Source organism: Vanellus vanellus (assembly GCF_965231255.1).
Source record: "Vanellus vanellus genome assembly, chromosome: 24".
Classification (NCBI taxonomy): domain Eukaryota; kingdom Metazoa; phylum Chordata; class Aves; order Charadriiformes; family Charadriidae; genus Vanellus; species Vanellus vanellus.
Window position 1 is genome coordinate 1,790,525 of NC_138929.1, and position 25,094 is coordinate 1,815,618.

Below are 25,094 nucleotides of genomic sequence, written 5' to 3' on the forward strand. Positions count from 1 at the left end.
GGATGGGAATAATTTCCTTTCTCACTGACAAATTGTAAATTTGCTAATATTTGTAAAATACTTACAGGCGCTCACAGGAAAGGTGTTTTCAAGGGGGAGTGGAATTACTTGCTTAGGTGACTGCCAGCATCATACATGTGTCCATCTCACAAGTTGTTTTTTTCATCTCTTACGCTCACTAAAAGAATTTCGAAATCTTCTCAAGTTTGCTTTAGAGATGAGGAATGGGTTCTGCTGTAGCAAACCCATCTGACTAGAATACCTAAAGCTCCTGCTCGCCACGGCTGGGCTGGGGGGCAGCAGTGCTTGTCTGAAGTGAGGATCATACAAATCCTGCAACAGGTTCGAGGGAAGCCACGAAGCTGATTATCATGCTGGGTTTTTTAATCATCTTTGTAAGACAAATTTATTGGTTTGCATAAAATACATTTCTGGCCCATGGATGTGAGACACATATTTTTGTTGTTGTTGTTGCATTCCGCAAAGGGAAATGTATTCTCAAACACACCCTTCTCTATGGGACACACCAGCACTTTGCTTCAGCAGCTGCTCATCCACCTCACCCAGGAGGCTGCATCAGCCACCCCATCACCACAGCTCCATGAGCGAGCCGCTGCCTTAAACACCTGTACAGTCTGCGGCCGAACCTGCTGGGTGCTCACCAGGACAGAATTCAGCTGGCGCCTGCAGCCAGGGCTAGCAGCATTTCAGGCAGGTAGTACCATAGAAAACTTAGAGCGCAACTCTTTTCTTTTCAGCCCTTAATCAGACTGAATTATAAAATTACCGATCCAAAGGTGATGCTAAAATCGCAGCGACGATGCCACCGCCACCGCCACCACCCGCAGGCAGTCGCCCGCCTCACCAACCCCTGCAGATGTCCTTTCCGCCCTGCACGCTGGCACACTTCTGCCAGCCAGGTTTCAAATGGCTCAAGGGACGTTAATGCCACCACAAATTACTATCTTGAGCTCTGCACTACTCTCCCAAACGGCAGAGAGGGGAAGATTAGAGGGTGACATCCTGTAGTGTGATAATTATCAGCGCAGCTCCCAAAAAAGGCTCATCTACCAGGCTGGATCTAAGGAAGCTGAAAACACCTGCACATTTCCATTCAGCTACGGAGAGAGGATCTCTGCAAAAACCTTCATCTCCTCCCACAATTTTCTCATTACAAAAGGATGAGGAAGAACCCGTGAGCCCAATTCACATACTGAAAATTTTCCAAAGGCTGGGGTTTATTTGTCTTGTCTTTTCCTTTTTACACAACAAATCATGATTGTTTAGCAAGTAGGTCAGAGCAGGCAGCAATTTTGCTTTTTCATGGGAAAATTGAGCTAAATTTTGTTGATCCCCTCCTCAATTTGAACTCAAGTGATAAGAACTGATAGGTGGTTTTGTTACTTTTTTTAAAACCTGACAAAATCTTCAGCATGTGCTGGCAGAATGCATGTCAAGTCCTTTTCCTCTGCACAAAATACACAACTAATAAAATTTCCTATTGCTGTGATAAAGAAAAAAGAAAGCCTTTTATATTTGTTTTCCTTTCTTTTTTTTCTTAAGTACTGAAAAGAGCAGGTTTGCTATTCTTTTAAAAATAATAGTGGGTTTCACGCTCTGTGACAAGCCACACACAAGTACCTACTGGCGTCCTGGTGCCTGCTCTTGAGGGTTATTTCCATGACTCCACTTCACTGCAGAAGGATTTTTAACTCTGCCAGCCTATGGACCTGCAGAAAAATAAGAAAAAAAAAAAAGCCAGGGTGAGAATTTCTTAACTCCTTCACCTTTTCTAGCTGGCGGAGGTGGGGATAACTCGCTGTGCCTGACTGTCCACAAAGAAATGAAGATCTACGACAGCTCCCGCTGCTGGTAAAGTGAGTAAGCCGTGCCTGGAGGGGTCTGACAGCGATAGAGACACATGAATCTGTATGTGAATCTCCAAGAAACTGCCTGTGCCACAAGCTTCGGCACTGGGAACATGGGTCTGCTCAATGCCCAGCAGTGAAGAGTAAGACAGAAGCTTGAAGCAATCATCAGGGTAATTTCTTTAACATTTATGCTATCCCTTGTGATTGCACTTTCCTGATACCTCTGTGCCTCTGTTGCAGGCCAGGTTATCTTCCCTCCCCAGGCAGGACAGCCGCTTTGGCTCCTGTGGAGTTGCTCCACAACTTTGAAGAGTTTCCCTATGGAAACAAGGTTTTTCTTGGTGTTTTTTCAGAGGAATAATAGGGCCTACCAATATGCTCAGCCTGAGAAAACTGATAAGCTCCTAAAGCAGAGTGGTATTGGCTGCAATAACTTCCTATCTGTTATGAAGCTTCCCATGGCTCAAACGGGTAATTATCTCCATGTTGTGCTGACAGGTTCCCATCTGTTTAGGGCTGAACATTGCATCTTGAAGCAGAAAGGAAGAGCACCAGTTACACTCTGACAGGTTCGCTCGGCTCTTCAGAAAACCAGAGGAACTCGATTTGAGATGCTAATGAATTCTTCGTAATCCACTTCTCTTTTTTTTTTTTTTTTTTTTTTTTTGGTGCTGGTCTCTATTTCTCTGCAAAACTGGAAGATGGAGAAAAACTGAAAACAGGGAAAAAAATAAGGAATATTTATAAGGAAGGAGCAAACTGGAAAACCTAGAGGGGCTAGATCCTCAGCTAGGATTTGGCAACTGCAGAGGGATGACTCTGACGCAAGTAATATCTGATGAAGGATGCACAACATACCCAGGGCACAAACCTGCACCACCTTTGCATCCACCTCATCCACCCGCTTCCTCGCCTCGCCTCTTTCAGCCTTACATTTCCTCCAGCCAAATGTTTAGTACCACCGCCAGAGGCAGGAAGCAAGAGCTGGGACTCGGGATTCTGCCTCTGGTATGTTCCAAACAACCTTGAGGAAGTCCCTGGGCTCCACCTGCGTCAGCATGTTTGGATAAGGCTTACCTCCTCCACGGGGCACCCTGCACAGTTCCATGATCTAATGCACGCAAAGCCCCATCGGATCCTTGGTTGAAAGGCAGCGCAGAAGGACAGAGTGTTGTTATTTTGTCTCAGCCATGATCACTGTCCAAAATGAGATGGAGGAGGCAAGGAGAAAATGGCAAATCCTGGCATTAAATCTGCTTCTGCCTCACATGCCCCAAACCAACACACTTACAAACCTAAGAGGAACAAGAACATCTGGAAATTTTGTGTATTGGTGAAGATCCTGCCATGGTTTTCTGCCATCCTGTGTTTGAGCAGGACGCCACTTCGGTCTGATACTGCAGTGAGGACATGGATGATGCAGCAAGGACCAGAGCAGCCAGGCCATGGATTAACCTCAGTCCTTCAGTGCATGGAACATATTAAGTGATTACTTCTTATTTTTTTCTCTGTTTACCTATTTTTTCTTAAATTTTCCATTTTTTTAAAAAAATTCCTCCAGCTGCGTCTCATCCATATTGCTGCACGGTTCCACAAGAAAAATAACATGAAAATCGGACTTTGCGTTATCAAAATTCCGATCAGCTTCTCAGCAGATCATACCGTTTCCGAGGTCGAGGCCGGGGCACTGGATGTGTACGTTCCTGCCCCTTCGGAGCCCTCCACCATTCATCAGCCCTTCCACACTCTGCCAGCAGTCCTTAAATAGAAATGCCAGCCAAGGAGAGTATTGCGATTTTATCCTGAGAATTTGTGAAGAAGGATGATACAAAACAGTTCCGTAATTCGCTCCACATCCCTGCACGACACAGAGCGGAGCCTGTGCTGGATGAGTCAACAGTCCCCCACTAAGAGTATACTTTTATCATTTTGTAACAAGTCTTAAACTGCTTTCTTCAAGTACAAATGAAAAGCTGCATCTAAGCTCCTTAATAACATTTCAGAGTTTCAACGAAACCTCGGGAGAGAATAAACATTTAGCAAATGAGGAAAAATTTGATTTAGACAGAGTAAGCACTGAAGAAATTTTACTGCCCTAGACTGCATACGAAGTGACACGAAACTTGGAAGCATTATCTCTTTCTTCTGCAGTTTATTATTATTGTTATTTCTATTTTGTAATGTTTATAGCACACTAGACGCTGCTCTTGTTAGTGCTGGTCTTAGTGGTGCAATTTTTCCAGCATTCTCTTTTGACTCCCACCACATTTGGTGTTTTCTTTTAATGCCCCAGCTCAATTCAAGAAACCGCAAAAGAATGCCAGCTTTCTGCCTCTTGCTCAATGGCTTTCTAGTTATTTACATCAAGCCCTTGTAGGGCATTCCCCTGTAGGGAATGTCTGAAGACAAGAAGAATGCATATTCTAAAATAAAGGTAAAAAGAACACCTTAAATAAGTAATAAAGAAGGCCAGTTTGGGGAGGCTTAACACACTGGCTTGGCACACACCTCCAGCCCCCGGAGTGGGAAATGCAGTAAGGCTCGGCTTGCACAGGACAGAGGGGAGAGAGACACAACCCTTCCCTTGCAAAAACAACGCAATTTGTCCGGGCACAACAGACTGCAGAGCCCCTTCCCCAACCCTGGGACCATTTGGGCTGGAAGGGGCTTCTGCAGTTCCCCACCCTGATGCACAAAAGCTTCCTCGTTTGTCTGTTAAGGTATCCCCATCTAACCACTCTTACTTCCTATTCCCACTGAGTCCTACACATAAATATAGGTGCTGCTCCTATCGCAGGGCTCTCCTATGTTTTTCCTGGAAATCACACATGTGATTAAGCGAAATAATGACTGAAAACTGTGCTGGTTTTATAGCACAAAAGATTTAGACTTGCCTACACGGCCATTGCAGAGGAATTTAATGAGATGCTTAAAGGCGGCTTCGGAGCGTTTACGGCTACCTCCCAGCTTCCTATGGGGTGTAGATGCCTAACGTGCTTGGGCTCTTTGGAAAAATCTCACTAGCAACTGTCTGCCGTCTAACCCCTCCGTATCTGAAAAGCTGACTCCGTCACAGTCCCGCTCTTGTCACTGTTGCCACCGTTTCTGCCACTGACAGTAGCAGAGCACCAGAGACACAAGCGATATTTTTACCCAAGTTACATAAAGTTGCTCACACGTTCGGTGTAGGCAGGGCAAAGATAATTTAGGTACACAAGACAAGGCCACTCATGCATAGAATAAGCAGTTAGCGCTGTAGCAGAACCATCACCATAGTTTATAACAACTCAATTGTACTTTTTTCCTCATTAGCGTTCATCCCGTCATCTCAAAACAGTTTACAAACATTGACTAGATTGCAGAGCCTCAAATGGAAAGAAAAACAAAACCCTGTGACTCATTCAACCAATTTAAACCAAACACAAGATAATACTTTTACCACACAACGCAATTAAATTGCAGAACTCGGTATCACTGTTGCTATCGTTCATTATGCCAATCATTATGTAGTTAGATGTATTTATGTACATCCACCACTACGTATTAAACATGGGAGCTTGGATCGTAGCTTCAGACTCGGGAAACCCTGAAAACCACCGCCAAGCTCCAGAAGGATACTCCATATCTGCCCCGTTTTATTATATTCTTTCCCCAAGCAATGGTATCTGGTACTAGAAACTGGTACTAATCTGGTACTAGAAACATTGGTATTGGCGTAAATGAACAAGGACAGCAGTCTGAAATTCTTTATTCTGGCATTCCTGAAATGCAACTCTATTTGTGGTGGAACAGAGAGGTGCAAACCAGGAAAAAAGCAACGGGGACAAGAACGATACCTCTCTGGTGTGCGACAGAATTGCTGAAGGATTTACAGAGGCAGAATGCAACTGCGTGAAGACACAATTCAGCCAGGCGCTGCCAGCTACCTCCCAGACGGAAAAAGAAACAGGGCCGCTCTAAGTCTTTAGGCTCTACCTAACTGGTGCTGCTCAAGCGTATAGTCAGACTACACAGAAATGCCTTGGAGACACCTTATTTCTGCACACTTCTCTAATTTACCTTTTCAGCAAAAATACTGCCAGTTGTGGTTACACCGTCATGGCATCCCCACTCTCATTAATTTTAGCAGCAGTTATCAGACCATGCTGTATCTTTGTATTTGGGGTTGAGTTTTGTTTTCTTTCTATTTCAGTTTCGCTAAGGAAAGTTCTTCCTTCAATAAAGTTCCAGAAAAACAAACAAACAAACAAGCAACTGTCTTTGGGAGGAAAAAAAAACTACAGGGGAAAAGTCCTTTAAACCAGCTGCAGCCCTCTGCTGCCATCGTATGGGAACTGCCTTCGGAGCAGCAAGGAAACCTCTCCCAAGAGGTTCAGTTACTATCCCCAAGAGAACGAGTTATTTATAGTCAGCTACTTCGGAAGCCGAATTTGTAAAAAGAAATAGTTATTTTAAAACCCAGATTGTTAGCGAATACGAACTGTTTACTGCTCTGACAAAGAATGGCAGCTTGCTGGGGGTTTCCTGAGATCGCGGCACCGTGGAACAACACTATTTTACAGTATAATGCAATAGCGTGTAACGGCCGCACGGCAATTTGTAACTACTTGTTGTAGCGCAGCCTCCGCTAACAATGTTTGCAGCTGGTATTGTGCCACATTTTTGTTTTACAACGCTCCAGCTTTGCTCCAAGACATATGTTATGGCACGCTGGCTTTGTGCTGTGACATTTTTCCACCGCAACATAATTAATTTGTACGCAGGCTTCACGGTCCTGTGTGAGCACATCCCGCAGCATCATGTTGCAAGAGCCGCGCAGCGAACTTCTTCTCCGACGTTAGCAATCGCCGGGGCCAGGCGTCCTTGAGTGGGGTCACGTTTTTCCTCAGCAGGTTGAAGATGGGGTTTGGTGGCCCAGGACTCAAGACAGGGACAAATTTGCAGGCCACAGCAGTTGTGCTACCATGCAGGCTGGCGGTCCATTGAGGTTTGGTCATGGCAGCAACCAGCAGAGAAGTCCTACAGCTCCATCACGCTCACAACCCAGAGCCACGCTCTGTGCGCTACCTCACACCATGCTGTGCACACACAGGCCCCGCCGCACCTCATGCTCCCACAGCAGCTGCCCCACACTGGCCCGGGGACACCAAACTGCCCCTGAGGACACCAACCGGCCCCTTGGTGCCCCGACATCCCCCCTCGCCCGGGCAGGAGGCGGCTGGAGGCGGGTACCGGCCCGCCGCGCACCGCCCGGGCCGCGCAGCCAGCTCCCCCCTCGCCTCACTCCAAAATGGCCGCCCGGCGGCCCCCGGCGTTAATTATTCATTAGGGGGTGTGGTCTCCCCGCCCCGTGACCGCCGAGGACGTTCTTTCCGTGGGCGAGGAGCTGATTAAATATTCAACATGAGGGCGGGGACAAGAGGGCGGGAAAGCCGTGCGCGAGGGCCTCCGCCCCTGCCCCCCCTGCCCCCCCTGCCCCCCCCCCCCCCCCCCGTGCTGAAAGGGGCAGCGGGCGAAAAGGCGGGAAAATAATTATTACAAACGAATTAGTACAAAAAAAACGGAGAGGGGCGGAATTATCAATAATACTAATGAAACACTACTGGAATAAAACACTTCTGTTGCCTGTAGTAATTTCTTCCTTCCAACACCTCCGTGGCCGCCCTCTGCCCCATTGACAACCATCGCCCTGAAACTGAACTGTTGGTTTTTTTTTTTTCCTCCTGTGTTTGCAAACATTTCTGCTCCCCAGTAAAATACACAAACACAGGTGTGCCTGCCTGCCTGCACCTGCCTACGTTACTATGGCCAGACCCCACTTTTAACTCCAGTAAGTAGCAACGTTTGACTGAAATCATGCTTTAAAAAATTAATTTTAAATATTAATAATTAAAAAAATGTTTGATTTGTTGTTTTTTTTTTTCTCCTCAGGGACACGGGGTATGGTGCTCAGCAGGGTCTGCTCGCCCCACAGCCCCCCATTCCTCTGCTGCTCCCCTCAGAGGCAGCCTGGCGGGCACCCTGGCCGGGGGCTGTTGGTAGGGAGGGAATTTCCCTGAGGTAAAAAAGAGCTCATGAGGTGTTGTCTGTAAGTAGGCATCGACTGCGAGGCCTTCTCTATCGCCTGTCTGTAGATTTGGGGGGGCAGGTCCCCATTTTCAGACCCCCCCAGCCCCAGTTTTGGCGGCCTGTGGGTGAGAGGGGCTGCAGAGGCCTAAGGAGAACGTGGCCTAGCTGGTCGTTTGGCCTAAAGGTCTGTCATAACCCGGCTAAATCCGACCCAAAAGCGCAGGTAAAAGGACAAATATTACCTACTCCCTCAAATACTGCAGTCTGAGGAGCAAAACCAACCTGGGCTGAGGAAAAAAGCGGGCACCAGTGTTTCCCCTCTGACCGGACCCCAAAGGGACGAGCCCGAGCCGGCTCTCCCTCACAACAGAGAAACCTCAGTTGCCATCAGCAGTGGGGTCAGGATTCCCCCAGATTTGCTTTCTACTCACAGTTGCTTTCTACTCACAGTTATTCACAGATTTAGATGCTTACGGCACTGGTTTGCGCTACCAATCTCATGTAGAGCCTTCAGCATAAATACAAAAATATGTTTTTTGTAAATTGTGGGTGTAGGCCAGGGGATAACAAGTACTAACATAACTCCGTGGCTGTGCTTAGTGCTCTAAGGTTTGTCATCCCTCACTTGAACTTGTACGTTTTTATTTGCGCTGACAAGGAAAAAGAGAAAATTGGTAAAAAAAAAAAAAGAAAAAAGCCCTGTCAAGTTAATATTTGAAGCAATTCGTTTTATGCGCTTTGCGAGGAGGCAGGGAAACGGAAATGTTCCAAACCAATCTGCAGAGTAAACAACCTTTTGCAATAAATGTTTGCCAAATGCTAACACTGGGCTCAGAGAAATATCAGGACAAAAATGCATCCATTAGCAGGAGTTTAGCGACTGCTTAAGGACAAGAAACATCCTAGAGCTGGTTTAAAGTTGATGCTTTCTGCCTTGTAAACAAATTAGCTTATAGCAACAAATAAGATGACCCTTCTTGGCTAATATTATGAGTTTAGCTTGTTAAATATTTAACGTTTACCTTTCAATTTTCCAGTCTGGATTAAGCAGTTCTCTAAACAAGTGGTATCCCAGCAGCAGATGGAGATGCACAGACCATTGCCCCGCTCTGGCTGAACTCCCTAAGAAATGAAAAACACGTTAAGTCAAAGAGGAAGCAAATGGGAGCTTTCAGTAAAGTCTCTTAAGCTTTGGCTTTGAAACTCGCTGCTTGTACTCATTTTTATTTGCATTAATTTTATCTAGCTCTGCTCGAAATTAGAATAGTGTTAGTCAATTCAACTTCAGTCAAATTGAACAGAAACAGACTAGAATTGGCTGAGTACTTCTGAAAACATCTCTGGTGGCGAAGTATTTTTTTCTTCCATATAACACAATTGCAGACCCAAGGTAAGATTTTTCAAAAAACACTTAGAGATGCCATAAATCCTGACAATATGGTCCTGCTAAAGACAGTAAGGGGAGTGGGGGAGGAAAAGAAACTATCATAGGATTGCGACTTTTTTTCTGAAACATAAATCAGAAATATCTATCAGATTTAGCCTGTCTTGAACAAAGTTTAGTGGTGCCCTGTTTTTAAACAGGTGCTGTGTATATTGTACACAAGGAATTTAAGTTGTCTTGAATCCACAGTTGTGCATATAACATTTCCACTGACTTCAGACTTTGCTTTCAGAAGATAAACATTTTTTATATAACCGTATGTTTATCTGTAGGTGGTTTCTTGATTGTTCTTAAAGCTGTTACTTCAATTTTCTATCTCATGCTTGACTAGTGTAAAAGCCTAATGAAACACTAATTTTAGGAGCAGTTACACTTGCTCATGAGCCTTGTGAAAGTTTAAACTATGAGCTTCTTTGGCTAGCTAGAGTTATACCATACCTAAATCAAAAATGCTTCCAGTGAAGTATAACTTCCTTAAACGTACAATGCAAACTCTATCCAGCACACAAGCGGGAGTCAGCCAAACCCATTTGTAACACTGTTAATGAAATGCCCCATATTCTTTCAGTTGTCAGTGCAGAAACAGTGCTTCCATTGTGGATGTGGTAATTTTTCTCAGTGGCATATTAGAGCGGTCTGGCTTGCGTGCTTTAGTAATAAATATGAAGGATGTTTGGAACTTGTTTTCTGTAATTTTTGTAAATTTTTAATCTTTGGAACAATGAGGTCTATTCTCTGAGTGTATTTCCCACTGATGGTAACTGGGATGTTGCACTGCAGCTTGGACGGGTTCCAGTTATGTTACTACCAGCGCTGCCAGCTCTTGTAATTATACTGCAGCACTCATTCTCTTTGGCAATCTCCCTGAAGCCTCAGCTGCTGGAATCAAGAAACAGTGTGAAAAATCTCAGTTTAAAAAAAAAAAAAAAAAAAGAGGTTGTGAGTCACTAACTCTCATTGTTGCCTGACAATGTGAAGTACACCTATTTTAGAGACTCAGAAACCAGAAGGCAAATCAAAAGAACACATTTATTGATCTTTTAAAGCTCATTCCTTTTCAGACCCTTGTGATTTTGGGAAAGCCTGGCTCACTGAATTTTTTCACATAGCAATACTGTATCATTTATTTGTATATCACACATGTAGTCAATATATGAAATCAAGCCATGTAGCAACTTAAATGGTGCAGGAAAATATGGTTTGAACCATCATTTTGTTACTGTTAATCTTTTTTTTTTTTTTGGTCATATGCAAGCATGCATGGAAGAAATTATCAGTCTAACGCAATTAAGTAACATGAAAATAATTTCAATAACATCCTTATAATTTTCATATGCCATTGAATAACTGGTGTAACAAGGTAAGAGAAAGTTGTTAGTTACTGTAGCTTGTAGCATCGCATACACATCCTCAAGAGTTTCCATTTAGAACTATCTGCCTGACTTTCTGATGTCCCACTCCTGTGATGTCCCCCAGTGCTTTTATCTTTTCCTCCTCTAAGATCAGCTGAGGATTCTGTTCTCTGAGTCATGGAATTAGAAAATTATTTAGTAAATTGCATGTCATTGCACTAAATTAAAACAAAAGTTTATCCTACATATATGACAAGATTTTCACACTCCCTTGCTGTGTCTACAATGGAGTGATTTCCTCTTGGCCTAGTTTTGGGTGTAGTATTTTCCTCCTCTGAAAACAGAACTTTCATATTTTCTCTTCAGGTTAAATTTATGGGACTAGTAGCACAATGACCTCCACTGCAAGGACCAGCTACACCTCCATTCCAAACCAGAAATACAGACGCAGCAACCGTCGCTCCAGACAGCATTGCAACAGCTTGGACACAGATTCCCAATCTCTGTCAGCACTTGGATATTTTAAAACACTTCCATTAGAGATCTTTCAAATGGTATTGAATTATCTTTCAGGTGAGAATCTGATAAGAAAGGTATTGCTTCAAATATCTGAAAATTACCACAAAAGTTTTCCATTTAGAAAATGGAAAAAGCCATTATTATAAAAAATATTTTACCTTTTAGCTAGTTGAAGTCATTTTATGTGACTTATTCTCTGAATTTTCAGCTTTTATGTATGAAGAACCAAATGACCAAAATTTAAATTATAATTACAAACTATTTGAAGTGGATTTTTGCCTATTATATGTGAAAAGTATTCCTTAGATCTATCCATTTCTAATTACTGCAGTTTATAGCAAAGGAGATAAACAGTAATTAATTTTTTTTAAATTTGTAAATCTTATTTCTTGGCCTATTTTTCAAGTAATATAAAGTTATTGACGAGTGATCAGCATTTTTCTTACAGTAAAGATTTACAAGTATACTGGGTTTTGCTTTTTCAGTGAAGGATGTCAGCATGCTGAGCATGGTGTCGAAAACCATCAGCAACCGTCTTATTAATTACTTCTCAACCCCATCAGGAAACCGAAGGCTCTTATTGCAAGACTTTCATAACCTTGAGCTACCCGGCAAGAGAGAAGGATCCTATATTTTAGAGCACTACAAATCTCTAGGTGATCCTTTAATGCAAATGGTAACAATTAGAGGAGAACCAAACTCAGTTAAAAGGCTTCTTCTGTTATGTGCATTGATCGGTAAAATGCTGAGAATACGGCCCAAATCATTTGAGCAGCTCCCTCTGAAAGTGCAATTCCTCCCCATGCCAAATAGCCCACTCAAATACCATTAAGTGGTGGGGGGAGGTGGGAGCAATTACCTGAAATGATTCCAAAACCTCTTAGTTATGGAAAAAATAATGTATGTTTCTGCCTCCTCAATGTTTATTTTTTTCATATTAAATGGCAAGCAGGGCTTGGGCAGAGGATCAGCTCTCGATAGTAGGTGTTTCCAAATTTAGGTTGTTTGGACACCACCACTGGAAACTGCAGCAGAAAGCAAGACTCCCAGACCCCACACTAGCCGAAGGAATTCTGCTGTTCAGACTGCCTCCACGTATTACTTTGGAGCAGCTCGCATTCCTCAGTCTGGGAAATGTAGCCGCGGTACTTAAACCCATCTTAATTCTGAAGTGACCAACAGTTGCCATCAGAAAGCCTGCTTGATCGTCTACTTGAGACGTACTGCAGATCATATTCCACTTCTTAGAAAAGAATTATGCTCATCACAAAAATGTTATCACAGTTGTCAGTGACTAGCATTCTCCTTGGCAGCTTTGTATCAGAGTTCAAAGATGGAAATGGGCACGAAGAACACGTTTTCCTCTCTCTCTTAGCTTAAGGGCAACATGAAAATGTCTGTGCTTTTGCTGTCATGGTATACTGTGTGTACTAAGCAAACCCCTTCTGGGTGAAAAGATTCACTTGTTCTTTCTTTCAGCTGCTCAGACCTCTTTTGGCACAGCATAATAGAAATCTAGATCAAAATAACCTGAGTTTGATGGTAAAGAGGAGCACTGTACATCCTTAAATTCAAAGCTGTTTGCTTTTTAACTTTTCTGCTAATCCTTAAAACACACTGATTCCAAGTCATTCTGCTTCTCACTCAGAAATGCAGCGTGCCTGCTTATGCATCTTGAACACTGAAAATTTTCTTCACCCACCCACTATCGGTGTTCTTCCATCAGAGAAGCAGAGAAATTAAATCTTAATTTGATCCATATCAATTTACTGTTACCTAGCTGATGAAAAAGATTGTTTATTTGACAGAAAAATAAAATGCCACCATGGTTAGATGCAGAATTATAAGTATGGTTTGAAGTTAAGACATTAAATAAAGGCATACACAAGGTAAAGGAACGCTGTAGTATTTTAGACCAGAGACAACCTATTGTAAGCAATCTGTGTAGGTTTTGAGGTATTTTTAAATAATCTCAGTGTTTTATTTTTAAAATGAAGCTTGAAACTCTACAATTCTTTAACAAAAAATAATCAAAGTTAGTTTGGACTTTGTAGTAACAACATACAAAATGGTAACTTGTTTTTTAAATGTAGGTATGAACCCATCGCTATAGTAGAACTAGTAGCAAACCCATGACATATTCAAAATATAAAGATCATTGGCAATATCTGTGTCATCAGTGGAAGGCTCAAGAGAACGTTTATGTAAAGCGGTCAGCTGCAAAATCAATATTTACTTTACAGCAGGAAAGACTGGACTCAATGGGAAGAAACCGCTCCTGTTCAGAGAGCCTGAACGGGGTCTACGTATTACATAAATCTCACTTTCACTCAGAGGGTTCTGGCTCCACTCGTGTCCCTGGTAAAATCTTCCAGTACTTGTAATAGGGTCAGAATTGCAGTCAGCGTTTAAAATGGACTTGAGTTATAAATGATGGCAGCACCGTCCTTCTGCACAGGGGGGATTTTGCTGTAAAAAACCAGCAGCAGCACCTTTTGGTCAGCCCTTTTTCACAGAATCACAGAATTATCAGAGTTGGAAGGGACCTCTAGAGATCATCTAGTCCAACTCTCCTGCTAAAGCAGGATTGCCCAGAGCACATTACTCAGGACTGCATCCAGGCGGGTCTTGAAACTCTCCAGGGAAGGGGACTCCACAACCTCCCTGGGCAGCCTGTGCCAGTGCTCTGTCACCCTCACCGTAAAGAACTGTTTCCGTGTATTCAAACGGAACTTCCTGTGTTCTAACTTGTGCCCATTGCCCCTCGTCCTGTCACTTGGAACCAATGAAAAGAGCCTGGCTCCATCCTTCTTCAACCCACCCTTAAGACCCACCCTTTTACTCAACATCATTTCCCCATGCTTGGTGACTGTATTCTAACTTGCAGCTACACTGTCTTAACAGTTTCAACTGTTCTTCGGGAAGTTCTCTCCAAAGTCTAAGCTAGTCAATAGAAAATTGACTTGGCTGGGCTTTGGACCATGTCCTAGGCTGATGAATAAATTATGTCCGTCATGTAGGAATGCTAACACACTTCCAAATAAGGAAAGAGTCCATTTAGAACCACGGTAAATGCATAAAGTACTTTTTGACATTGGAGAAGTTACGTATTTTTTGGGAGGCTGACAATTCAGAAATACAGTCGTGTCTGCCCCTGCCCCCCCCCCAAAAGTATATGTTTTTCTGTGGATTTCTTCATTAATTAACAAACTATATGTATATATATATATAATGTATTATTCTGGTAGAAGTTTTGGAAGAACAAGCTGTTAACCCATTTTCTGTCAGTAATGTGGAAAAAAATGCTGCTTAACAAACAGCTGTTCCACACTGTAATGAGCTCCAGACTTTGACATCCTAAACACATACCATTTCAGTCCTGTATAGGAAAATAATTTTACCTCTCAGCTATGTTTTACATTAATGCAGTTTAGAATATTTTCTTTTCAGAGCATGTGGCTATCTTGAAAAAATTTTGGAAGCTCGGCTTTCCATGATGTAAGGGGAAAACCAGTGCTCCCCAGGGTTCTGTAAAAAGAGGTGCAATAAGTAACATTTATTTCCAATATTTTTAACAGCTGTAATTCTAAAACCTACACAGTAATTTTAATAGGTCTCCAACTGTGACTAACAGGGACTTTAAAACAACACAATAAACAAGTTACGGCATAGGAAGCTTACATACTCCCTGACAACCTTTCTTTGGTAAAAGATGTCCCTGCTACAAAAGCACACAACCCTTCTCCAAAGCACAGATTACTGTTTTGGGCGGCTCTTTTTGCCTTGCAGAAGCAGCTTTTTCTCCCATGCACGCATGCTTGTGATGTGAACGCTTCAGCCGATTCAGTAATGTACATGCCCTGTATGCACACTCATAGTCGTGTATGTATTCGTTTTGTTCACAGGATTGTTGCTTAAAAGATGCACACTTCTATTGCCTACAAAAGACAGGCTAAAGTATATACACAAGATTCTCTCAGAAGTAAGTTCACGTTCCTTTCACTAGTGTTTCGAATTGTCCCTTGCACTTACAATACCATTTCTACAAGGCAATTGTTACTCAAATTATGCCTTTTACCGTCCCTTTGCTGGAGTTTATTGCTACTGTGTAATGAATTTATTGATTTGAAATCAGTCTCTTTTTAATAATAATAGAAAAGCCTAAGCCAAGCATATAGAACACAAGGCTGTTCTACTGAGATTTCATATTCCAAGATTTGTGGTTTTCAACTTTTCTTCCATTTGTGAACTACTAGACATTTTGCAGTGGAAGAGCACAGCTCTTCGCAGAAATTTTACTCTCCTGAAAACAGCGTTGCTCTTCTCTGCTTGCTTTTGCACACCCCTTTGACCACAGTGTTGAACATAACGCTGAGCCATAACACACATACTGTAAATTCTTTGCTTCTACAATACAGGAAGCCAATCCTTCCAGTATTGATGTACACAGCAGCACAGAGAATTTTCACTCACAGGAATTAGCTTATGGTCAGCTAAGATAAATTACTAGTGTTTTGTACTTGCAGGTTTCCTGTTTTAAACTTAATGGTTGTCCAAGTCCTTTGCATTGTTTAGGATTACAGTGCTATGGGGTATTTTTACAGGTACAGTATCTTTATGGAGAAAAGGCAAGTATCATAAATATAAAAGAAAATTAAGGTAGTTTTCTAAATTAATCTGTGTTTTTGCAAGACATTTACAAATATGAGATGGTTTTGAGCCTTGGGGTTTTGGGGGGAAGGTATTTATTCACACAGTTCTCCAAATTTCATTTCTGGTTGTTAAAGTTGCTGATTTGACTCTTGAGAATTCCTTGGTCTGGATTTCACTACCAACTAGTTCGGATTTTGATTAGTGATTTATTGTCTAAGAAGACATGGGAGAAGAGGAACATTTTATTACACAGTTTCAAATTCACAAATCAAGAGCAGAGATGGTTTAGTTTAAAAGTAAATGTCTATACACATCTTATGCCAGATTATTTTTGCTACTTTGTGGTAGCTTAAAATTAATTAAAAAAATAATATCAGTGTCTAATGTATTAGTTCAGCAATCTACATCTTATTTACTGTAATGATGACTGTGATTGCAAATATGCAGTAAAACGCTAAGGGTAGGACCTTTTTAACACTACTTCAGACGTTTGATTGTGAAGTGTTAGAATTGCCAGAGTGGAGGCTTCACTGGAGAGTAACTTTGTTTAAAAAGATGCAGAAACAAATCCTCTCTTAGAGGAACAGGCATTCTGGGCATTTTTTAAATGCATTTAGGTCTTAGAAACTTGGGCATAAAGGTGCTGTATAGGTATGCAGCATTAAAGTGTTTGATAATACAAAAAAATTGTGATTATGTGGTTAAGAGTTACAGATAATTATTTGTGCTGGGACATTTGTCTTTGTAGCAAATACCCTTGTGCACTTTTCCATGTAAGTTCAAAAATAAGATCTTGGCCCTGAACGTGGAACGCCATTAGCAGCTTTTGATTCTGGGCTGCGCTGGGCTTAAGCACAACCTCTGCCATAATGTACAGCACTTCCATAGCAGATAATGGTTTCTCTGCACTCAGCAGGGAGATGCTGTGCAGGCACCACACTCCAGGTATGACACCTTCCCTCTCCGTTCTTCTGATAAATTGCAGGACAGATTGTATTTATCTAATATGAGAAATGGCATTGTGATCTAAATCTATGGCTCAATCTATTCATTTTTATCCCCTTTCTTTTGTAATCATCAGATCCTAACAGCAGGCTGGGATGAACTAGAGTGTCACCGGGTTTTTAACTTCCTCTGTGAGCTGAGCAATTTACCCCGTAAAGTGCAGACAGTTGTCAGCAGCAAACCAGGTAATCATCAAAGCAGACAAAAGTCCTACAAAATCAAAATGCGCTATCATGGAGAAGTCAGAAAATGGATCTTGATTACTGCAAACAAAGTGTGCCTAGAATTGAGAATGTTTTAGCTCAGCTAAGCTTTGTAGTACCAATCCTTTCCTCACTCTCACGTATAGTCTGTTAGCTCCAACACTACACAGAAAGCGGGCATTCCAAAGCAAATGCTTGGCCTTTGCATAGATAGATACAGCTATTTTTCTCTACCAAAAGCAAAGTGCTTTTGTCTTTGACACTTATCCTGTAGTGAAGAGAGTTGTCTTGAGAGGAGGTTAAGTTTTTCTGAATCATTCCACTATCAAACCAATGGATAAGTTACGTATATACGTAAACAGTAACATGGACTTGAATCTTTCCTGCTGTACACCAATGCCAGTGAAATCAATGGGAAAAGAACCAACACTGAAATAAAGTGATGCAGTAAAAAGTTAGGTTTAATATTTCTGAAACAAAACACTAACGTGGCACGTGCCTCAAGAAATTCTCATGTTACCCAGCACCTAATTGGGTATTTCTGGGAACACTTTATACATGGTCATACACACGCTTCCTCCTATTGCCACTCACTGTTGCCATCAGAGAGAAAAGATCAGATTAACAAAAAAAACAGAGCTGAGAGCCCTTGAAGACATGCATGAGCTGCTGCAGAAAGGTACCAGAATGTGCATCAATAGAGTCTATGGCCTGAATTAGTGCAAAAAGAGCCAAACTCTGGAAGTAACAGCTGAGAATTTAATTAAATCCCCCTGGATGTTCTTGGAGAGCATTAAGAAAACCCTTTTTTCTCTTCCTATAAAAAAAAAAGTGATCATCTGTAATGCACGAGGCCTAATGGATTTATATTATCTACATTCTTTTACCCCAGGAAGTGCCCGAAAGCTAGAGCTGCGGATAAGGTTATACTGTCGTAGCGTCTTGTTAAACCACTGGATTCATCGAAGTGATTCTGCATTTTGGTTGACTCGTATTTTAAAGCCGTGGCCCATGGTCAATCAAGCTCGCCTGCTGTATATAATCTTTGGGCCAGTGTCCTCTCTTGACGGTGAGTAGTCTGGGGGCTTAATTTTCAAAGTTTGTTCCCCGAGAATGAGATTTCCTTGCAAGATGCAGCATTTCTGAAATAAGCTTTATGCAAATAAAATGTATCGCCTAGAAAAAAATGTTCTCCTTAACCAGACCTCACTAACATCTATAAAATACATAAATGATATATATGTGTGTATGTATATATTCATCCATACATATATATAAAAAAAAAAGTTACAACTGAAGTGAAGAAATTGCACCTCTGTTCCTCTATTCTCCCCTGCTTCAGGTAGGGTCAGCTTGAATGTACCTCAAAGAAGCATCTGTTTCCCCAAAGAAAAGCATGTTTTCCCACCTAATTATTAGACCCGTGTTTCTTTAAATCACCCTTTGATTTATGCTGCAACTACCGCTGTCCCTACTAAAATGACAGATGGAAAAAATCTCACTGTCACAAAGACTGAGTTGTGTTACCTGAATTACTCTCCTCTGACTCTGCTGTAAGGCCCAGTTTGTCACCTTTCTTGTTTAAAAAACAAAACAAAACAAAAACTTTGTCAGTTAATAGCAGTTGTGATTAATATATTGCTCAGGACATGTGGTTTGGCAGAAAATGATAGAAGGACCAACAGATGAGACCAGTCTGAAAGGTCTAGCAGATGCAATTAAACTGCTGTATGATACAGAAGCTAGAGAATGGACAGCAGATGATGTTATCAGTCTTGTGGATGAGCTGTCAGGTGTGTTTTTGCCTTTATCATTAATCCATAGGATTATATGCTTGTGTCCTCCAAATCTGGCAATAAGCATGTTTCAGACACACAGGTGCCTTGGGAAACTGACTACATACTCCTCTCAGTAGCTGCAGCGTAACTGGAAAAGTCATTACGCTTGGAAGCCAGGCAGTAGCCGGGGATGGGAGAAACCCAGCACCGCTTACAAACTCAGGCTGTCTTCCCCCATTGTGAAACATTTTAAGACGACCTTTAAAATTCAAGTCTTGTCTAGCCATTATTAAGGAACTGTTTTCCAAGCTGTGTGAGCTGAAAACGTAATGTTTGTTCAAGCCAAAATTCTACTGAACAATATTAATGGCTACACTGAAAGTTAGTTTTGGGTGAGATTATATCACAGAAGCAATCGTGGAGAGCTCCAACTGCACTGCTGGTAGAAATCGCTTATATGACTTCATTGCTATAATTGTATTCCAGAGGGTGTCCCCTCACAAATTCTGGTTAGCTACCAAAGCCAACAATTCATAAATTCATGTCTTCCAGAATTGTTTTTGTGGCACTCCTTTCTTTTTGTTCAAAGATCACTAAAATTCTCTCTATTTTGTTACAAAGTTGTTCCCCGGGAGTGGCTCATGGAGAACAATGCTCGGCTTCTTATTCTCAGTGGAAACAGCATTTGCTTTACTTTCATGGCCAGTAAAGCTGTGAACGGAAGAACCCTTGAGTTAGCCAGGCTCATGGTCTTCCTGGCTTTGGTGAGTACGACTGAACAGAGCAGGATTGGGCCTTTCATCTCTTTACCCACAGATTTGCTTTCTCAGACTTGAAAGCTGTTTCCCCACCTCCTCCTACAAACTGGGAGTAAGTCCAGCAAGCGGCTCGGTACTCTCCCACCCCCGGGTCCCTCTCCAGCACATCTCTGCAAGCTAGCCAGCCTGTCCTCGAGGAGAAGTACCGCTAAGAAAGGTTGAGGAGTTCCTCTGTTAGCATGGCAACAATAAGAACCACCTCTATGTCCCCTTATAACAAACCCTAATTTTCCAGGCCATGGCTGCAACCGACCCAGTCGTTCATTAGAATCAATAGTTAATTCTAAGATTTAGTCTTGCCTTTTACATCGTACTCCTCATAAAAGGTGTGTTTCTTATATTTCCTCTGTATGTCAGGTCTGCGAGAAGGACCTGTACTGCATGGACTGGGCAGTAAAAATGATGCAGAAGGTCTGCAAAGTTTTCAGCACTCCAGGGGAGAGAAACAACTTTCTGCAGTGTGTGGAGAATGTCTTTGCTCACATGATCATGGACATGCTACAGGCAGTACTGTCCGGTAAGCCAGGACGGGCTCTTCAATCAGGAGCTAGCACTAAGCAAGACATCAAGCGACACAGTTAGCGTGGCATGGCGGCCTCTCCTTCCCTCCCTCGCCAGGCAGAGCAATACTGCAGTGCCTGGAGTTTTACGATAAGATAAAATAATCAGTCGAGTGCCGTAGTTGGGAGAGACATTTATTTTAACCGAGCTCTCTTGTCTAAGAGATTGCTAGTGCCACGGACGGTGAAACCAACAGTCTTTTCAAATACACGCCACCAGAGCGTGCGGCCGGAGGTCCTTTCGGGCTGTGTTGCCACACAGGCTCGGCGCGGCTGCCAGCCAGCCTGTTCAGCTCAACAAGCTGCAGTTGCTCCCTGTCTGCAGCTTGTCAGCCTTGATAAAACCCCGAGACTGATGATGATGGCAAGCTGTAAAGACGAACGGCCTGCTCAGTTAGGACAGATTTTTGTCTTAACGCACAATTGTTCTTGTCCGTCTTTGGACAAGCTGGTGAAGGAATTTTGGAGACTCTCCTGTGTTATTTCACAGCTGTCCTGCCATCAGGTGCAGAAGCTGATGCCTCATAAATCTAAGCAGAGGCTGCTGATTCAGTCTCTGCTGAAAACACTGAATGAGTAAGATTTATCTTCAAAGAAGTCATTTAGTTTCGCTAATCGTTTTAAAATGTTTTTCTTTGCCCTGGTAGGGGATCGCGATGAAGACGACAGCAGCTTTTTGAATTTGTTTCACCTTGTAAATGCACAAGCAAACTTCCATAAAGAGATCCTGTACCTGACCATGAGGAGCAACAGCAGCACCGTTTGATGCTCCAAATTTTACAGACTCTTGCTCTATTCCTGCTGCATTTTTCTAATTTGTTTTTCCAAACATTTGCAAAGCAGTATCCAATTATTTCTTAAACGTCCATTCCAGTAAGCGCTGGAGTGGCAGCGGGAGAAGCCAGTGACATACGCAGCAGACCAGCTGAATGAGCTCATGGAACCAGTGGGGACATTCGCAGCAGAGCTCTGCGCATTTTGCTCCTCTGAGGCCGCGTTAAGACACATGGAGGAAGCAGTCTGGGGGCCTCTGCTTTGGGAACATAAACCGCATTCTTTTCCCACTGTGTATGTTTGCATACACAATAAAAGTGACATGGTTTTCATATTTGATGTGCATACACAAATTGAAGAATGTTATCTTAGTTCAGAACCGAAAACATTTTGATGTTTTAATTTTGCTTTCTCTTGGGAATCGGAGGAGAAAGAGACAGACATAATTAGAGCAGCACAGCTACATTTTTCCAGTTTGCCAGGGTCTCTCGCACTAACTCTTACATTCTCCATAGGTCGTACGTTCCATTTTAGCAGAAAGAGGTAATTCCTGAAAGCAATTTAACTGCTTTGATCAAGCCAGGCAAGTTCCCCCCTGCCAAAGCTACAGGTGCCTTTTCACCATCAAGCAGAAGAAACTTCAAATCCCTCTCCCTGCCTGGTGTAATAACTGAATGTTGAAGCATATTTGCCTTTGTAGGACTTCGCTAAGTTGCAGACACGTGTTAAACGCATGTAGGCGAAGATCACTGTTTCATTAAAGCACATTAATGTTTGCTACTTAGAAAAGGTTTTAATTTTTTGCTATATTGCCTTCAAACCAAAAATATGTAATGCATAATAAAAAGCACTTACTTTACTGTGCGTTGTTTAGAAGATGGCCGTTGCTTCATGTTATTAAATAGCCGCCTTCTCCACCTGAATCGCTCCCCAAATGTTTTAGTGTTCCTTCAGGACCAGCCTTTAGCTGCAGGGCCCCGTGTTTGGCTTTGAAAGCCGGTCTTCAGCTGCTGGGAACAGCTACACGGACCCAATTTATCTCAGCTGCCCCCACTTGATGTCATCAGTAACGAGCTGACAACTGCTCTGTAATGGTTTGCTTGGAAGTTTGCACATTTAAAATTCTTGCGACATTTGTTGAATACACAATTCCAGACAGGATTTGACTCCATTAAGGAATGGATATGGGATATAAATTTGCTGAGGATCTTTGCAGTGCACCGGTAGATGGCAGAGGTGAAACCTTCCCCAAGAGGAGTGTCTGCTGGCAGTTCCTTCCAACAGCCCCTTTTGCTCGCTGTTTGAAGGTTATATTTAAGAGCACACGGCAAAACTACGAATGTGCTGCAGCTATGTGCTATTTCTGAAGTAAGCAACATGCAAGACTCTGTCTGCAACGTAGCCAGTGAACTGAATGCCTCCAAACTGCGCACTAATGAACTCAAAATATGAGGAGAAAACAGACTTGCAGCACGGGTGGCGCCAGGGAAACGCAGCCAAGAAGCCGCTGAGGCGGAATGCTACAGCCCAGGTCGTTCGCTGCTCCCTCCCTTTTTACACAGGAATCACTACCGGTCAATAATCTCCGCAGATGGGATGCAGAGTACTGGAGCGGACTCTTGAACCGCCGCATCTTCTCGGTCCCTCACGTTGCTGGTCTGTGACGCTGCTTCTCCCCACTGTGACACAAAGCGCCGCGGGGCCGGCGCAGCTCCTCTGCCAGAGCCTGTCCCGTCTCCCGGCACCGAGGACACAGCAGCAATAAATTACAGCCCGTCACAAGGGATGCCATTATGTGAGCGCAGCGATACAGGAAAAGTGAGTTCTTTGATTCACTGGCAGCCGTCGACAAAGATGAGATGTCAGCTCTGCCAGCGCTAGCTCGCTCTCACAGCCGATCCTCCAGGAATGCAAGTTTTATGTGGTTACCAAGTGTGAAATATTGATGGTGTTATTAATTATTATTAACCGCTCTTTTTCTTCCGTACACAATAGCTCAGCAAGCGTTTGGTGTTCGTTTTTGCGCCGTTCATATGTACGCCAGCATTTCCACCAGATGAGGACTTTCCTCCCCAGCGGATCAAAGCTCAAACCCACCGAAGCGGCACTTCCCCAACCAGTTTTGTTTGAACTGGAAAATGACACCGGCCTCGCAGCCTCCCTTTCCAATATCACCCTCTGATGGGCCCTCGCAATTAAGCACCGCCGGGCTAATGGCGTCCAGGTGGGTGCCCCCGGGCAGCACCGTGCACCAGCCCAGCCAGGACAGGGAGACTGGAGAAAATGGTGGTTTTTTCTTCTGCTGCCAAATTTTAACCGCTCCCGTGGGGAGTCAATAAAACCCTCCCAGGACGAGAAGCAAAATTCCCCCTGTGCCAGTATAGCCCTTTTCAGAGCAGGGCTGCACCCGGGCTGCAACCTGCGCTGTGGAACCCATCTGCTAACGAGCTGTCCCTGTCCGCTGCGGCCGTTTGTCTGTCTGCAAACGCCTGTCCTGCCTGGTGGTTTGGATCCCTCTGCAGACCTCAGCTGCCGGGCCGGGTCCCCTCAGTTCCAGCACGGAGCTGGCTGGTTGGGAGCAGGGAGGAAGGGGCTGGTACGCGTAGCTGGTGGGTTTGGAAGGCCCTGCGAGGGGAGAGGAGCCTTCAGAGTAAGAGAAAATTATTGTTCCTGGTTTCACACTCAGCTGAGTTTCCATTCCACGCATTCCTCGTTACTCACTCTCTCTTAATCACCGCAGATGTTGACATCAGATACAGACTCACGAAGCGGAGGTTATTGAGAACATGACTTATGCTCAAAGAAATTCCTCACGGAATATTTCAAGCTTCTGATTTCCAACTATATTTGGTGGTGGAACGAGGAGAAGCTTTTCCGCATCTCCAGGGCTCGGCGATGCGGGACCGCCCTGGGTAGCTCAGGCTCAGGCTGGTGCAGTGGGAACACGCTCGGGAGTCACCAACTTTGTGTTTCTCTCAGGAGTTTTACTAACAGGAAATTACAGTGTCAAGTGTTCAGCTGGCAACACTAACCACATCCAGCGTTCCCAGACTCTGAGATCCCTTTTCTTTCTGTAAACACTGTCTTCCGAAAGTCTTATCGACCCATTCCCGCGTACCCCGGCAGCGCCTGTGCAGCCCTGACGCTCCCTGGATCCTCTTCTCTCCCACCCACTCGTGTGATGGTGCCACGGTTAACTAGTGGGGCATGAGTAGTTTTTCCCATTCCAGCTATTTCAGGTTTTTATTGCTGAAAAAAAAATATCCTGGAAGAGACCAGGCATATGAAAATTTTGTCTTCTAGGAGGATGAAACTTTCAGTCTGAAACCGGCATTGCATGTAGCTGACAGCGTAAGGGCAGGGGTCGATGCAGGGCTTCATAAAAGGACAGGAAAAATCCTCCTGATGCCCCAAATACCTTCCCAGACCTCTCCGAGCTGGGGGAAATTAAGCTCTGAAATGTTCTTTCCATCCCACAGAAATTTCCATCATGTTAAAAATGTTCTTTTTTCTATGCTGAGATGAACTGAGACTTCCCAGAGCTCTCCTGACCGCTGCTGAGGGGACCTGTGGGAGGGTGACCCACGGCTCCGACGTGCGGGCACACTCCGGGCTGGGCACAGCCTGGTTTGGACCCCCCCCCGTGCCTGGAACAGGGACTGCTCTGCAGCCGCTGCTGCTCATGCTGGGGACACAGAGGTGTCTCGTGATGGTTTGCCAATCTCTTGTCCTTCTCCGGGCTCACAGGATGCCCCACATCGCTCCGCAGGAGCAGGGTTTGCTCCCGGAGCCGCGCGTGTCCCAGCCCCGTGGACGGTACACGGGGATGCGCTTCGGCAGAGTCAACACCAGCAGATGCACTCCCTCTCCTGTGTCATTCCGCTCTTTATTTCATTTCCTTGAACATTTTTCATTAAAAATATAAGTGCTTTTCTAAAATTAAACCCAAACAACCGACCTCGGAAGCGCTCATCCCGAGGGGCTCAGCCATGCGGTGGAGGCAGGACCCCTCCGCATCCCCCTGGGATGCCGCGTGCGTCACCGGGAA

At 43.7% G+C, this 25,094-nt stretch overlaps 2 protein-coding genes across 2 annotated transcripts in view; one reads left to right on the top strand and one right to left on the bottom strand.

Moving 5' to 3' along the window:
- RPL19 (ribosomal protein L19) overlaps positions 1-25,094 on the bottom strand; it is a 389,457-nt gene that overhangs the window by 50,892 nt on the left and 313,471 nt on the right. The gene's annotated exons all lie outside the window — the stretch shown is intronic.
- On the top strand, positions 11,114-21,038 carry FBXO47 (F-box protein 47; the record flags this gene model as incomplete). The annotated part of the gene is made up of 10 exons (XM_082494996.1): positions 11,114-11,309; positions 11,741-11,911; positions 15,161-15,237; positions 15,782-15,859; positions 16,990-17,098; positions 18,009-18,185; positions 18,763-18,909; positions 19,516-19,658; positions 20,070-20,229; positions 20,920-21,038. The coding sequence occupies exons 1-10, from the start codon at positions 11,129-11,131 to the stop codon at positions 21,036-21,038; spliced, it is 1,362 nt and encodes a 453-aa protein (XP_082351122.1). The 5' UTR covers positions 11,114-11,128.